Below are 17,927 nucleotides of genomic sequence, written 5' to 3'. Positions count from 1 at the left end.
ATTTTTTATTATCATTATTATTATTATTATCATTATTGTTGTTGTTGTTGTTGTTGTTTTTATTATTATTATTGTTTTTATTATTATTATTATTATTATTATTATCATTATTATCATTATCATTATCATTATCAATGAATTCTTCTATTCTTAAAGGAATCGCAGTGTGTTCACAAATTTGGTTTGTGCATGCCAGTACCATGCACGACAAAAAGACGTGACTTAGCAGAGATGGGGGAAAAAAATGTCCAGCTTTGTGAGGAAAAATTTAAGGACGGATCGGTTTCAACTGTACTTCTTCCATCGATTTCCTCAGTGTCATGGCTCATATTGTCACTTCACTAATGTCTTCCTCCTGCTTGCGACCCGGCCAAGAAAAGGAGGTCTCAGGTAGCAAAGCAAGTCTGCGTAACTAATTAGAAGTGACGGGGGAGACTGCAGCAAACATGGTGAGGGCATCGTCACCCATTTGGAAGGCGTCCAAGACAACGTTCTCTTGCACACGTAGGATGTGCCGCCTTCAATAACCAAAAAAAAAAAAACAAAAGGAAAAGAAAAATAGAAGAAGCAGAAGAGAAAATATTAACAAACAAACCAAATAAATGCAGGAAGAAAGGAACTGCCCAGGTTTGGCTGTGTGCATGCTCTTAGAATAACTAAACTTGCTGGTTGAAGAGGCAATGATTGATGGTCCACCTTTAGCCTTGACAAGAAATGGAGGGTCTAATCATTTTACTTTGCATCTTCATGCTTTTACAAGGACAACTTTTTAGATCTTCTCAATTGCCAAGAATTTCATTTCCGCAACCTGTCACAAAGTCGTGATTAAGGATTGGGAACATGGATCCCGGGAGGATGGTCCAGATTTTCCTGTTTTGATACGCTGTCTGCATTGGTTGCTTTGAAGATATGTTTAAATGAAGCACAGAAAGTTTGATGTTTATAGGCTTGAAATGAAATTGCATTGGAACCAAAATTTTAGCTCTTAAGTCTAAAATATGATTACGGCAAGGAGGAAGGGTGGTGTGAAGCACTGTCTGCTGTCCATCATTCTTGTTTTATCCCATGATAATTTTATCAGACAAGTCGGGTATTCTGTTAAGGAACTGATCATGAGTCTCATAAATTTGAATAGTTTCCTAATTGAGTCCTTGAAATGTAGCACGAATTAGATCTCCTTGCTATCATACATGTATTTGTGAAAATTGTGTAGTGAAATGTCCTATATTGAAATGATTGTAGACATTTTCCGAATTCCAAATAAACCCTGCAGGAGTTGCATAGTGAAGAACTGATCATTGATGATCCTTTTCATTTTAAATTCCCAAATCTGGGGGGGGGGGGGGAGCAGAGGAAGAACATACCCTGAAAAACCCTTGCATCATCAACCGCTTTTATCTGTCAGCTAATCTCTCACGTAGCACCGATCACTCGGCATCGTATCGGCTGTTCTCCTGCACTCCTCCTCCTCCGGAGGGGCGAGTTCTGCCGCAGTGGAGGGGTAAACGGAACCTTGTCAGGGGTACGTCAGCTGACACCCCTCGCAAGATCCGGGAACCACCCTCCTGGTGCTGTGTAATATGCAGCTGACACAGTGGGAGCAATGTCCTTGGGCTCTCGGACCGGACTGTTCCATTCCCGTATCGGTTGACCGCATCACTTTCCACAGTTACAAGCCCCTTTCTATTCTGATCTGGTCTGTCTCAATCTTGACTCATTTCTGTGGAAGAAATTTCTTCGGTGAATCCTAGACCTCAGGTTGAATAAAGTAACATAACAATTTCTTCCTTTTATCTCTTGGTTAATTGTTGCCTTTAATAGTGATTTGACAGTTAATATAATAAAAAAAAAATAATTTAGTTCTGGTGAATGTTACATGTAGTAGCATTAATATTAATGACTTTTCCTACAGTGCATACTCTGCTGTAGCATCTGCATGTGCCAAAGTGCCAAAGAACAAAAACAGTTAAAAATCATAGACTAAAACTAAACTTTGCATAGTTGTTCTTATTCTGAATATTATATGTTTGTGTGTGTATGTGTGTGTGTGTGTGGGGGGGGGGGTGCATAATCACAGGAATCTTCATGAGAGGTGTGAAACTTGTTTAAAGAGACAGATTCTTAATAGATATCTGAAGACGGGCTACCCCCATATTGATGATTGGGATAATGGTGCTAAGGGGAAGAAAGGGAGTAAGTTTGATGGTGATTAAGTGTCTGGTGATATCACTGGTGTACAGTCACACCTGAAAGTTTCATTTCGGCCCTCGCTCTCTCGGGAAATCACACTGCGGATGATGGGACCTTAATGATAAGCCCCCATGGTATCCAGGCAGCCACTGGATGCATTTTCATCAAGCAAACCCATTCAGAGGTTTATTCATTAACTCCTTGTCATCCCAAATACATACTGTCAATTTATTTCCATCTTTTAATGGCATCTGCAGGAGCCATATTTCTTTCTCTCTCATTTTTTTTTTTTGTATCAGTGGCAGTGTTAATGAACTTCTTTCACCCCCTCCTACTATTCTTGTTTCATACCTTTCCTTTTCCCGCTCCATGTTAGGTACAGATGATAGTGTGCATTGGGGGTAGGTGGGATAATTTGTAAGCATCCTACAATATCCCATTGCTTAATGGGACTCAGGTGAGCAATGCATTAAATCTATGATGAAATCCTGTCTTAGGAGGCAACAGGGTGATTTGCCACCAGCTCTCTCTAAAAAAAAAAAAAAAAAACCCAAAACAGTATTAATGATGATAATGATAAGAAAAAAAAACCCTCCTAATCATTCATGGAAATCTGTATTAGAGCATCACTTTTTGTGTTTTGTTTTTCAGCTTATGCAAAGACACTGTATGGCATTGTGTTTATGGCACATAAACAAACTTTTATGCATACTTCATGGCATAAATGAAGTGCTCAGGTGAAGACAGCCATAACACATGACAGTCAACATCTACTAACCTGGTTAAGGATGTAATGCCTGGGAGATAAATTTGTGCCAAAAAAACAGAAATGATAATAAGCCAGCAGAAGAAGAAAAAAAAATCATGTATAATATATTGTGTCAGTCATCTGTCTTCAGTAGGATGTTTTGCATAAATACCTGGAACCTCTGCTGAATCCAACTACCCATCTCCCCTCTCCTCCCCACCCCCCCCCCCCCCCCCCAAAAAAAAAAGGGGGGATGGGGGAGAAGATAGAGAAAGCTTACCTTTCCAGTCTTGCAAGAACCTCTCTCCCTCTCTCTCTCTCTCTCTCTCTCTCTCTCTCTCTCTCTCTCTCTCTCTCTCAGCAACTCTAGTCTGGTAATCAGGAACGAGATCAAACTCTTGGGAAGGGGTGTGCTTTCTTTTTTCTTTTTCTTTGTTTTTGTTGTAGTTCATGTGATTTGTCCATTTTTATACATTTTTTCCCCCCACACGTAAATTTTTGCTGCTGTCATTTCCTGAGCAGCGTGAAGTGAATCGCTTCCATCTGTGGGCTGTGGAGCAGAGCAGGTTTTGATTGGTCAACCTTGGGCTGCCTAATTTAGGTGTTCCCGTCGTGTATTTTAAAAAAAAAAAGTTAAAAGTTAGTCATTCCAAGTGGGAAACTATTCAGATCTCCTTGTCTTTATGTTGTTCTGTTATGTTGTATTTTAATCTAAAGCTAATTTCCAGCAGTTTTCCCCTGATGTGAAGAAAACATTCAAAGAAATAATGAAATCATGTAATATGGTTTGAACAGTTACTCTTGTATCATTGTGAAAACTGTTTAAGTTTATACCTGTATGTAATTGTAAGACCCTTTAAAACTAGATGTGCCATGAATTTGGGGGGGGGGGGGGGGTAGGGGAGTGTTGTCATCATAGTATTGATGAATACCAAAATTTCCAGCAGTAAGGCAGCTTGTATTATCATTTTGCTTTTTCAGTCTTGGAAACTTGGAGCACAACAATTATTCATTGTATGCTGAGTTGTGTGGTATTTACAATGTATGAAGTTGAAACATAGATATGCTTGAGCAGAATCTTGTTTATATAGGCAGACAGATGACTAATGTTGTTATCTTAATGGTGCTGTCAGTATCGCTAAGCTGTTGTTGATGCATGGAATGGCAACTACTAGATAGTACACCATTCTTACCCCCTCCCCCATCCCGATATATACATTGATATGTTCAATAGCATATTTTGCAAAAACACCATGCCAAACCCTTAAGTGGGGGACATACTATAATCCTTGAGATCCCAGCATGTGAGTGAGTAGGGCTGATGAGGCATTGCAAGCTATTTTTGTCTAATTTCCCGCCATCAGTGGATTCATGATCGTATTCTGCTACTATGGAAAATTGCGCCCAAGGAGAGGTTTTCCCCAAAATAGATTTCCTTTGATGGGAAAAGTCTTGGAGATACGCTTTTCGTGCGTGATGTCGGAACGCGATAAGGAGTGGTTCAAGCGATGTATGCTCCGTACCTCAAAGACATGCTCAGAGTATTAAGCTTCATTCACGTGATCTTGACCTGATCGTCCTCCATCTTGCCTAATGGCATATGGTGTCTTCACACTGAACGAGTGCTGCACATGTTTTTTTTTCTGTATGAGTCTTAACAACTCAGTTCAGTATTTTCATACAATGGCCCTGATGAATTATAGTATGAATCAACATTTGCAACATACAAGTATATTGATAGATGACTACATCGAAAAAAATGAATAGAAGTACTAGTAGAGAGATGGATGGATGGTTAGATGAATGGGTTGATAGATGCATTGATTGAAAGCTTAAGTTTGGGAGAAGAAGAAAATCAGTAATAGCATGTATAGATGGGTGGATACATCGATACACAGATGGGTGAACATGTGAATGAGGCCATGAACACTTGATTACATGAATGTTTAGATGAGTGAACAAAAAAATCACATATTAATTAATACATTTGCCAAATAAGATGTAGTTTGACAATCAAAATGAGCGACATAGGAATGAGCAAGTGAACAGAATATCAGAGACTCCAACTCTCCCGCTTTCGACGGGAGAGTTCCCGCCAAAAGCCCATTTTTGCAAAATCTCCCGTTCTCCCACTTGAGATTTGATTTCTCCCGCCCTGGCTCTGTGTCTCCTGCTGGAAATGATTTCTTACTTACTGTCCTCGTATGTTGAAAAATAAGCCTGAGATAGCAAGAGAGAGCATCTAGAACCCTAGAGCTTCCAGGGCCCCTAAGCAGGCCCTGGACCCCGGCCGCCGAAGGAACTTCGCGCTTCACACACATCAAGTTTGAGTCTCCCGTTTACTAGGAGTTTCAGGCGAGAGAATCTCCAGATCAGAAGGTGCTTGGGGTTGGAGTCTTTGGAATATGTGCGAATGAACACAATAGACACAGCATGAGAAATTTCCCCTTCCTAAATTTCATATGAAGGTAATTTCACAGTGCAATTTAAAAATCTCATCAGTTACATTTTGTATTTTCACTGTTTTTCCTCTTCAGTGCTGTTGTTTTATATTGTTGAGCTGCTTCTTCCACCACCAATGCCTTTGCAGAGCAAGCCAGAACTTCTTAAGTGAATTATAATGCCTATGGAATATCATTATGAAAATTACAATTCTGATGGAAACTGATGACCCTACCACAGACTAATATTGTCAGTTATAAGGCATGATTATTGAGATCAATTTATTTCCTGACACCTGCGAATGCCATCTACCCTGGTGTGACACCGGCAGGGCTTAATGATCATCTAATCTTTGCTCATAAAACTGACTCGCTGCGCGCGTGCGGCCGCCACGATGCACAGAGAGAACGACCTGATTGCATAGCCAGGTCCATCTACAATGCAGGTCCCTCACAGTAGCAGCAGCACCCTCCCACATTGAAGTTTTAATCCTACAGTGTATAAAGAGTTCTTCTGCCTGTGTCAGGCATTCTCTATCACCGGCAGATAATTGGATTATTTTGTGGATGTATAGAATCCCGCAGGGTCATTTTATTCTGCCGCAACATGGTATTAAGCATGCATGAAAGACATTGAGCTGTGGTAGTTCAGTCAAAATCCTTCATACACATGTATACATGCACACTTCAAGTGAAACATTGTGTACCACCAGGGGATGAATGACCCTTCTTCAATGTTGGAAGGCTTCTTGTATCTTTATTGAAAATGATGCCTCATAGTTTGACATTTAGACACAAATGTTATGTAGATGGGCAATTGGTATGAAAATCGTCAGCGATGACATTATAACTAGCTTTATATTCTGAGCAAAAATGCCAAGTGAGGCCTTCTACACAATATTTGTACCAAATGGTGATCTTTATAAACTTAAGTAACATGAACAGCACTGGAAAGGGGAATGTCCTCTGTTTTTCTACCGCTGTGCTAAAATGCAGATGTGCATTTCAGGCTTGTGTAGCAGTATATTGAACACTTTTTTGCATTGATGTCGTTGTCAGTGTTTTTGTTGTTGCCTTTTTCTTTTTTCTTTTTGTTGGTGTGATGAACATCACCAAGTGTTTGCAGAAGTATGGAGCATTAACATTCTAAAGTTTCCATGGCAACCAGCACAGAGATAGTGGTTTAGTTGTGTGCTGGAGATGAAGTGAAGGCAAGGTTATCATCACATGACATTTGCCTGATAAATGGACTGGGAAACCTCTCCATCTCTCCATTTCTGCATTGTAACATGATGATGGCATTTTCCTTCCCATGTACGCTGTGTATGTCTTCTCTCGATACAGCCATCTCTGACTCATGCTTTTCATGCTCTTTTACACCGTTGGTTTGTTAGGGTGGAAAAAAAAATCAGTGTGCGTGGTGATATTTACATAATCGAAGGGTGAAAAGTCGCTCCAGCGTTGGGCGGAAGCCATGGCAGTGATGCCGCACGCATGCCCAAATTTGGAGTGAAAGCAGGAGAAGGGACAACATTCACTGTTCCTGGCTGCCTCAGAGGTGGACTTTTGTTTCCTCTGCCATCAGTGGGTGTGCCATGTAGCTCTTCTTCTCCCTTGTTTTCCTCTTCTTCTTCTTAATTCTTCTTCTTCTTCTTCTTCTTCTTCTTCTTCTTCTTCTTCTTCTTCTTCTTCTTCTTCTTCTTCTTCTTCCTTCTTCTTCTTCTCCTGCTTTGTAGTGCCGTAGTGTGTGCACATTGTGGCGAAAAACAGCAGGAATCCATGCTGAAGCCTGCCCATAGCATCTGGGTGCATCAGAATCACTCCACAAACTGAGCATGCTTTTTGACATTGACCACAATTGAATGCACATCTTATCCAACTTGTTTGTGTGTGTACCAATGCATTTATCCCAATACACTTAATCTTCTGATTTGTTTCTCCTCGAACCAATTGTGCAAGCTGAAGTCCATCAGGTTCTAAATCTATCAAATGTCGCAAGTTCTGACACAAAATGCTTCACTGTTGATTTTGTGGAAAATGTCTAGTTTTGGTAGTTGTGATGTATATGAGGCTACTAGATGTCTAATTTTTATTGCACCAGTTTTTCATATTTGAGGCTGGCAGTCAGAAAAATGTGTGTCTTTTTTGTGTCTCTGTTACAGATATCATCCGGCGTCTGTATGAACCCACTGCATTCCTGTCTCTGTGCAACTCGGCCCCCTTCGAGCAGCTCTTCAGCGACCTCCTGGTGGCTGTCCAGCCCCTGGCCGAGCTGCCCTTCAATCTCGACCACGGCTTCGAGTATGGCTACATCCAGGCCGAGGCCATGAGGCAGAGGGAGAAGCAGCAGTTGGTGGAACAGCACGGAGGGGCCAGCCTGAGCTCACTCCACACCAGTAGCCTTACGGACACGAGACCAGAGGGATGGAGCGCACCCAGTGGATTCCCCACGGTGCATTTATTCGGCAGGGCGACCCGACGAGAGGAGACGAACCCGGCCAGACCGGTGAACACGGGCATGTACAGCTCAATGACATTGATGCGCAACGCGCACAAAGTTTCTCCAGTGGGGAGGCCACAGTCTTCAGAACAGCCTGCTACAAGTGAAGGGCTGTTGAGGACAGCAAACAGCACCCCTGCAGAGAATGTTTTGGGAGATGAGCACGCGATCGGTGGCGGCCAGCGCGAACTGCCCGCCCAGAACTCGCAGTCGACGAGGTGGTCGCTCGGATGGATCAAGGAGTTTGCTTCATCCGTTGCTACGCAACCAGAAAGGGTGCCCGTTCGGAGAGGGAGCAACGTCCAATCGTCAAACCCCAGATACAGCATGTGGGGTAGCAGCAAGAGGAGTATGAGTGTCGATATGCAGCAGACTCCCGTAATGAAGGAAACAAGTTCCACCTTCTCGTCTGGATGGGGGAAACTTGGAGCAAGGTGAATGGCACAAACTCACATATTTCAAGTGGCTGCATAGTCTGTAACAGAGCATTAATCATATTTTTTTCCCCCTTCAGTACCAGTAGTTGCAAAATGTCCAAGTGTTAGTCGTCCTGTAGTCACTCAACAGACGACTTCTTTTCTTTACAATAAATTTTTTTTTTAATTGTATTTAGAACAGGACCTTGCAACATGTACCATTTCTAGGTTTTTCTGTGTAACAAAAAAAAAAAAAAAGAATTTAATGATGATTCTTGATAAATGTAGTTTTTATATTCTTTAAGAGACATTAGATTCAGCCTCATCAAGTACTGTAACACTTGTGTTGTACAAGGTTGCTGTGAGAATGACATCCTTCAACTCTTGATACATAAAGAAATATTTTACCCTTTTTCAACTTTATGATTTTGGGAATGTGATATAGATCCTTATATATTCCCACATACACCCCATTAAGAATTACCTCCAACTTCCGATGCCTCTCTGCCCCACCCTAGTTTCTCCAAGATGTGGAACCAGATGATGCCCAGCCAGCCCCAGCAGCCGGAGCCCAGGGCAGTGCCCTGCACGCCCCCTCCCACCCCAGCCCTGGAGGAGCAGACGAGGATGGGTGGAGACGGAGAGAGTGGATCCAGCCGCGCCTCCCCAACCTCCCCCAAGACCAGTCCAGGGTGAGTGCCTCTGTGTAGTCAGAGAGTGTTACAGATTCTTACTGTTGTAAAAAAAAAAAAACAAGGATTTTCCCCATATTTCTGATGACTGCCAGTAATGATTTTTATTTTCAATGTTATGTTGTAATTCCTGTAAACACTGCAATATAATATCTACACATACATGACACATCATATGACAAGTTTGAAATAACAAACATTTTTTTTTTTTTTTTTTGCTGTCTAGCAATTTCATGCAGTGATTTTTAACAACAAAACTTGTATGTACATGCTGTGAATATACATTAAAAAAAAAAAATCAAAACCTCAGGCCTCACTCATTGATGCTCAAGCAATAGATGTTACAGAAAGATAAATATCTTTGTTATTGCATAATGTTGGTAAAGGGCTAAATGTTTCCAGGAGTGTAAAGACATCTGTTTTTCTTTTCAACCATTTTGCCTTTGACAAAGATTCTGCATAGATTAAAAGCTCGGACCCCCAATTTCACTCCACTGGTTTGCTACTATAGGCTAAGCAGTTTTCAACAGCTTCTTTGCTACATTTTTAACCTTATTTAGATGCACAAGTATATTTCAATGCTCCTATTCCACTATTTTTCACTCTTTTTACTTTCTGAAAGTCAGGGGTTAATGATATTTACATAAACTATTTCTAGTTTTATACAAAACATTGTAATGTACAGAGAAAGAGAAGAAAGTATTTCCAGTCTAGTTGATCAGTGTTGCGCCTTCTGCTGTTGGTTCGCAGGAGTCCCGTCAAGGCACTGTGCCACCACGTGTCAATGACAGAAGGTGAACTCTGCTTCTCCAAGGGCGACGTCCTCACCGTCAACCACCAGGTCGACCCCGAGTGGCTGCTCTGTTCCCGCGGCGACGAGACGGGGCTGGTGCACATCGAGTATGTACAGGGGATGGAGTGAAAATACTGGAGGCCATCCCCACGGACGCCGATCGATACAAATTTTCAAACGAATGATGATAATTATAATGACCAAGTGTTTTCACGACCAAGGAAGCACGCATCAGACGAACAGAAACTAAAAGAAGAAAAGATAATGTACACATGTCTTAATCGTGAGCAAGCCTGTGGCATATTAAACCATGTAATACTGCAAGCCATCTATAATTCATGTAATGCTTGTGTGTCACACAGCTCTCTATATGAAAACCAAATCTGCCATGCGCACTAACTTGTTGTAGACCTGTTTACATGTGATAATTTGGACAGATCGACTGGCAGCAGGGGTCATCAGTGTTCTGTTGTCAAGAAAACTCAGTGCAATACAACACATGAGAAAATAAACAAATGAGCAAACAAACAAGCAAATAAACAAGTAAACAAACAAGTATAGCAAGCTTTCATATTTGACTCTACAGCAGCTCAGTGTGTACTACAGACTAGACGTCTGAGCATGGCTATGCATTGCCACTCTTTTGTGTGCAATTATGTGAAACTTGCGTCAAGTCATCTTGTCAAATGTGTAAACCACAATCCACTTTTTGCTTCCATCACAGACATTTCAAAATTGTGGCAATTAACGCTAAGAATGGTAACAAAGATGTCAACAAGATTTTAAGAATAAAAACTGAATGTGTCATGTACAAGCTTCAATGGCAAAGATGTAATACCTCACTGTACATTTATATTTCTTTACAAGAAATTAACTTTGTGTTTGATTTTTTTTTCTCAAAGTGCACAAGGCAACTGACATTTTCTGTTTCTTCTTCATCAAGATGTAGGAGAATGATTTCAACCAAGAAAGCAGATTTTTCTATGACCAAGACGCAATTTTCTTGCCTGGCATCTTGCAGCCAAGAAAGTACAAATTTAAAAGCTAAACTGAGAATGGTTTCACATGAATTTATTGTCTGTCAGATACATTAATGTCTTATTTGTTGATATTATAAGATTAATTGTTCTATTTTTTTTCTTTAAATCCAGACTTGACCGTGTCTGTAATTTCCAGGCAGAACAAAAGTTCTTTTAATTTTGGCCTTCCATAGATCAAATGCAGATTAATCTGAATATAGCCTGTATTAAAATCTAAACCGGAAGCGTGCAATGTGTTTAAAATTACTGAGTTAAATTCATGTGAAGTTTGACATACACAACTCTAGATGTATCAATTTGTCTTTGCAAAAATTTTTTGGAAACTTATCAGAAAGCAAGGTGCAAACAGGATTTCCATTAAATACAAATGTCTGGTAATCATAAATATTTTCATTCCTATAAAACTAATAAATGAAACATGTAATTACTTGTTAATTTAAAAAAACAATTGTAAATTGTTGGAAAGTTTCATATCTACTGAAAATGTTTGGAATTAACCCCACCAACGTCAAAAAAATAATGATTAAGGTCACATCATGATATAAATATTGCACATATTTGATCCCTATGTACAGGGAATGTTGGTATTTTAGTTGCAGTATCCATAATCTCTATATATATTTTCATCATATTGCTTTGTACAAAATGTGTACATAATTTATTTATTCCTCAATCTAAGGAAGTATATGAATGGCAGCTCACTTTCACAGAACTGTTCTGGCATCATTACAATCCACTTAAGTGCGCTACTTGGTCACAATGCTAAAAAAGAAAATCAAAAATCCATCAACACGCAGCAAATATTGTCTGTAAATCATCTCATTCAACTACCATAGCCCTGTCAGACTCATTGTCCAAATGAGTTTCATTTTTCCCATTTCACATATATTCTAAACTGCTGACAGGAGTCTAGCTTTGATTAACCCGTCAAATACTAGTCCCGAATATACTCGAGTAGGTGTCTATGGGAAATCCTTGTTGGAACAAAATCAGCTCGTCCTCAATGGATTAAGAGGAAAGTAATTTCAAGCGACAAAGACCTGAATCTGTTCACTAATCAGCCCCTCACCAGTTCGCTTCGCTGATTGGCCACTGTGGAGTGTGCAACACATTTTGCTGTCACTACTAAAAGATCACTTTTAAAGAAGCCATGGATTCTTTTTACATGTCTATTAAACCAGTAGTTCTGAAGTCAAAGTAGAACCAAGAAACACTCGCCAGTCCAGAAAATCTGAAGTCATTGTTGGCAGTGCTGAATAATTCCAGCAGCCACTTGCAGGAGTGATTGTGTTGATGTCACTTTAGTTTAAGATTGACAGTGGGAGACATTTGTTGTTTATGGTACCACTACCCGTACTTGTAGGCTGTGTTGCTTCGTGTGCTGAGCTGGCTGCAACAACGAATCGTTGCTGAAAGGCGTTGCCATGCCAGAGAGGACGTGGGGAGGAGGTGCAGCAAAGCATTATGGGAATGGTGATGGACGATCAAATCTCTCCCAGTCCCATGTCTACCAGTTTGTCAGTTTGTGAGTGAGTGTGTGTGTGTGTAATGGGAAAGGCATCTGCAAACTTGTGAATGTAATCTTTCAATTCCGACACAGACTGCAATGAATTATGCACCATCCTCTCTTTTCGTAATTATGCACCCGTGATGACTCACAAAGTTTTATGTCTATTTGCTTCTCTCGTCTTCCCCCTCGGGCAATTATCAATCATTCACATTTTGGAGTTAGCCCCTGATTAATGCCCATTAAGATCTTCACCCAGAATGAATTGTTAAAATGGAGATCCCACATCCCCTGCAACCAGCTTCACATCTTCAAAGTGCACTTCCAATAAGGCACAACTTGGTGGGAGAAGAAAAAAATGAATGAATAAAGCAATAAATATATAAAAATGAGATAGAATAAACCCAAACAAGCTCCAGGGTAATCTTTAGTGCTTTCCAGGCTGTTTAGGGAGATGTTGCATGTACTCTCTCTCTCCTCTCTATCTATCTATCTATCTATCTATCTATCTATCTATCTATCTGTCTGTCTGTCTGTATATCTATATATCTATCTGTCTATCTATCTACCTTTTTTTTCTCTCTCTCTCCATGATCTCTGGCTCTGTCTCTGCACATCGATCATTAAGTGTGCACTTCAGAGGCGCATTCTGGTATGAGTCACTCTGCATAAAAGACACATTATCTCCCTTTCCCTCCATTGCTATTCAGGGTAGAGGCTCTCAAATCAAAACAACAACAAGAAAAATAAAGACTTGTCTTGACAACTTAACATCTGGGGCATTAAAGTTGAGTTTTGAAGTCATTTTGAACTGCTCTTATCTCATCTCATCCCATGGTAGTAATTGTCGTGGCCTTAAGGCCCACTGACGATCACAGTGAAATATTTTTCCTTAATTTTTCTGCCCCGTCCCTTCCCCAACCCACCCCTCCCCCTCCCTTCTCATGATTGAAATAGCTTCTTTTTTCAACACTGTTAAACTAATTTTCATTGGCTACTTTCATCTTTTAGTAAGGATGAAATTATACCAGAATGATACATATAGGAAGCTGTTAGGTTGCTTTGATAGAATGTTGGAGGAAGATAATCCAGCAGTGTCTTGGAAAGAAAGTTTTTGCTGTGTGAGTGAGCAATACCAGCTGGCTGTGTTGACTAAGTTTGATAATAACTTCCGACCAATCAGGTAACTGCATATGGGCTTACCGACTTCTCATTTTCTGCCCCCATCAGAAACCAATATGCAGGATGTCTTGTATTTGCATCATATAATCATATTGCATTGTTACTGATTTGAAAGACAATCACATCATATGACCAGTTTTGTGAAGTTGAGCTGCCATTTGCATAACAAATATAGATATGCATGTTTTGTTTTCATTTAATTAAGATCCTTGTAAGAGATTTTCCCTCTCGTCTGTCTATTATTTCTTAGTTTTTGACATCCCTTACAAGTCAACTGTTGTAATATGAGTTAAAGCTTATGTTCCACTTTTTTATTTGTCCATCACAATAAGCCTCCATTTCCATGTACAGACTGAGTGCTAACTTTGCTCCCTCTGCCAAAAATGCATGCTTATTATTGTATAATATTTGAGCATGACATTCTAGTAGATCTCTGCCCCTTTGATTAGATCTTGAAGTCAGGAGAAGTTTGCTGTACAGGTTGGTGTGTTCTAGCATTGATTCAGCAACTCTGGACTTTCCCCTTTTTATTTTGGGTCAAAAAGAGATGAAAAAATTATTAAAAAAAACAACATAAAATTGACAGTCCTCTATGTTGTCTTTTAAGTGGTTTTTTTTTTGTCTCATGTCTTTTGTGTCATGTTTGAGTTGAATATCCATTAATTTTTCCATATATACCGGAATATCTTTTTTTTTTTTGTTGCAATTTTAATTTTAAATTCCAACAATGTTCCATCAACACTAGATGAATTTTGAACAGCCCATGTATTACTTCAAGATTCATAATGACCAAGGTGCCGAGATCTCTTGTCTTAGTATCATTTGACTACAATAAAACCCTCAGGTATTGGAATTTAGATCTCTATCGTACTCTGAAAGAAATTTATTACAACTTGTTAGTTGAGAGAGAGCGTATATAATTGCAATGATCTGCACAACTTTCTCCAAAATAATGTCAAATGTGGAATCGCTGTAGATGACAAAGGCTGATGTAATTCACATTCCTGTCATAGCATGTGCAGTGTGGTAGTGTGCACTGTACAAAAGTTAATAAACTGTACCCCATAGTATGCAAAAATTATGTGGATGGGGTGTTATAACATCATTATACCGATGCTCAAGTAACAAATAGAAGAGTCTTGGTACAGGTGCGATGTAGAATCCCTCTGGATATGAAAACAAAATTGTGAAACAACCACACATACAGACCAGCATAACTTTTGTGAGCAGGAGAGTCTCAACAAACACTTTATAGTGAGTTTATTTTGTGATGGTTACAGTGTGATTTGTGCAAGCAATAGATATGGTACTATTTGAATCTGAAGGCAAATGTTATCAATAGGTACTCAATCTGTGAAATGACGTTCTCAGTATAGCAAAAGATGGCGTGCGCCAAGCCGTTTTGCTCATGCCAAGTGTAATATCTTTATATTCAAATGTGTGAACCACGTCTCTGATCTTTTTTTAGAATGTATATGTGGCAGTTTTACAGATTCGGCGTACACGATACCCCCTTCCATTGGGGAAGCGCAGGCTTGTAGAATGTGTTTGAAAATACTTGTAGGTAACCTGTGTAAATTTTGTGCATGTAAAGAGATTTCTTTTTTTGTACTCAGGAAGGAAATGTCACAGGAGAACCAAGAGGTAGAGGATGTTTCTTTTTAAGTGTATGAAAGAAAAGAGAACTGCCATTGTTATTTAGTTTGTGTTCAAGTGCTGCTTTGTTCAAAGTTATGTTATTTTTCTGAGAAATAAACCTATTTAATTTCACCATTATCATCATGATATAGTAGCTACTGTTTATGATCTTATATTCTGTTACAGCTTATGTAGCTTTTTTTTTCCATTCCGCATAATAATTTCTTTCTATAATCGTAATCTATCTTAAGTTAGGTTACCATTACCTTAGTTTTCTTTTCTGGCCAAATTTAGGGAGTATTTCCACCACCAGAGAAATATCTTACTTCATCCGTGTCTCCTTATTTGTTTGTTGTTTATTTGTTTGTAATAAAAATGTTGTCCTTGTGAAGTGAATCGTAATTCTCTCAAAGTGTCTTCTCTTCTATCAAGAGTTTCAGACTCATAATTTTTCTGTATGCACTGGTTGGTTACTATAAGTCCATGCAGTTTATAATGATGATGATGTTGACTTAATATGTGTGTGTGTGTGTGTGTGTTTCTGTTTGTTTCATGGTAAAATTTATTCACACTGTGTTTTATTATATTACATGGACATAGTTACAGAGTGGCACATAATATATGTAGAACTGCCAGGTCTTTTTGTGACAGTGGTCGAGAATGTTAAAGGTGAAACACCTTCTTATGCCGAAACTGACTTAAAGGGCAAGTCACACTCTGAAAAATTATAGGGGAAAAGACAGTGAAAGTTTGAGCAAATTCCATTCAAAATTTTAAAAGTTATGATTTTTTGAAGTTGTGATCAATCAAACACAAATAGGCAATTGTGTGATGTCACATGCCAGGTCCTCTCCTACATGCTCTGTACTATAGCAAAAGAAATTTTCATTTTTTCATCAAGTAAATGTCCAATCATACATGCAACCTTCATACAAACATTGTGAATATGTTTTGTATACTACCCCTGCTTGGAAAAAAAAAAGGTATGTGTATTTCATCATTAATAATGAGGGAAAAGAGAAAAGATTTTGTGGATTGTATATGCATGCAGGCCAAACACAAGATGAGATCACATGCTATGTACATCAAAGAATTATCAATTTCTGTTTGAGCGGGTACATCTGTAAAATTTCATAACTTTTTCATTTTTCAATCAGAATTTGGTCCAAACTTTCACTATCCTGTTTCTCTTATTTGTTTTTTGTCCTCTTCAAATCTATCATATCTAAGAGTGGACTACATTGAAGAGAGTATTTTGAAGCAAAGAGAACATTGCATGTTTAAGGTACATTGCACATTACACGATAAAGTTGTGGCATATCAAGAGTTTTTTATGTCGATATTTGTGGAAAATCAACATGCACATAATATGACAATCAAAAGTGATTTTATCTAATTTCTTCAAAAGATTTTCATTGACTTGCCCTCGCCTCTTTATCAAATTTCCTCGTAAGAAACAAAATAAGACAGAACGGAGTGTTATTCTCAAAATGAAGTTATCATAATTATATTGCAGTACCTATTGTAATGAACATTTATATGCCATGTGAGTTGTAATTGCTAAATCATAAAACACACAATTTCCAGACATGTTGTATCTTATGTATAAACCAATGGGAGAGTTGGTCTCTTAGTATCGAATGACATATTAAAGGTCGACAAACAAATGCAATGAAAATCAAGACAGTCATTTTTTTTTTTTTTTTTTTTTTTTTTTTTTTGGGGGGGGGGGGGATACACAGTTTGAAATAAGTGAATTAGCAGACAGACAGATATAGAATGTTAAGATATACAGATTGATAGGTCTGGAACTTCCAACAGATTTGAGTTAAAAAATAATGTTGATGATAAATATTAAGTGATGAATAAGAAATCAAAGATTCTTGATTTTTACTTCATTGCAAAAATAGGAAAAGATAAAGATGACCATGACAGACCTAAGATTGAGAAGATACCCTCCCCCCCCAAAAAAAAAAAAAACAGCAACAACAACAATGAAACAAAACAAAACAGAGACAGATAGACAGACAGACAGAGAGAAAAAAATAAAGAGTAGGGAAGGAATAAAATTCATCTATCAATGCAAAAATTAATGATTATGCAGTCCTTAATAGGAGCCATGGAACATAATATCTTTTTCTTTTATTATGGGGGTGCTTTGGTGTTAAGGCTACTCATGGCTGGGTCAGGGGTCAATGGCAGGAGCCCCCTCTCCTGTTTAATGTTGTAATCTCCCAACTCAATGAACCCTCAGAAAATCATGAGTTTTGTTGTATTTTTTTTTTTTTTTTTTGAGAATCAAAACTAAGGGGGCTGGGATAGGGCTGCAGGTCCCCCTCCCCACTTCTACAGCCCCTGCTTTATATGTCATTTGCTAGAACTTCTAAGAGGCCACTAAAATGTATTTTTCTTTTTGCTGAATTTCAGTACTGTATAAGTCTTTTTCAGTATAACATATCTCAGTATATATGAAGAGTTTGTTTGCAAAAACCGATAAGTCCATATTTGCCAAATAGAGATATTTGCGATTAAAGGTCAAGAAAAATAAAGAGAATAAAAAGAAAAGTTTTGCTTCTTTTTACCATAACTTCAAAAATATACCTTTTTATGTAGTGACCAATATATCATTTAAAATGTATTATTTTGTACTTTATGACAGAGACCGTACTTCAAAATCTTCAAAAATGGACTTATTGGTTTTTGCAAACAAGCTCTTCATATCTTCCTGACACTTTCTTTCTCTTTTGAGCAGCTACGAGCACATCTCAATTTGTAAAGGT

General features: G+C 38.8%; 1 protein-coding gene across 3 annotated transcripts in view; it reads left to right on the top strand.

The window, feature by feature from the left end:
* LOC139710501 (uncharacterized) overlaps positions 1-10,881 on the top strand; it is a 112,211-nt gene extending 101,330 nt beyond the window's left edge. For all 3 annotated transcript variants that reach the window (XM_071622436.1, XM_071622444.1, XM_071622426.1), the window contains 3 exons: positions 7,542-8,313; positions 8,814-8,987; positions 9,738-10,881. In XM_071622436.1, the coding sequence (XP_071478537.1) occupies positions 7,542-8,313; positions 8,814-8,987; positions 9,738-9,909 (1,118 nt within the window). In that variant the 3' untranslated portion in view covers positions 9,910-10,881. The remainder of the gene's footprint in view (positions 1-7,541; positions 8,314-8,813; positions 8,988-9,737) is intronic.
* Positions 10,882-17,927: the final 7,046 nt, after the last annotated feature.

Source organism: Diadema antillarum, unplaced genomic scaffold (genome assembly GCF_040938485.1).
Source record: "Diadema antillarum isolate AM-2024a unplaced genomic scaffold, OU_Dant_1.0 scf00000038, whole genome shotgun sequence".
Taxonomy (NCBI): domain Eukaryota; kingdom Metazoa; phylum Echinodermata; class Echinoidea; order Diadematoida; family Diadematidae; genus Diadema; species Diadema antillarum.
Note: the sequence above shows the minus strand (reverse complement) of the source record. Positions and strands in the feature narration are given on the sequence as shown.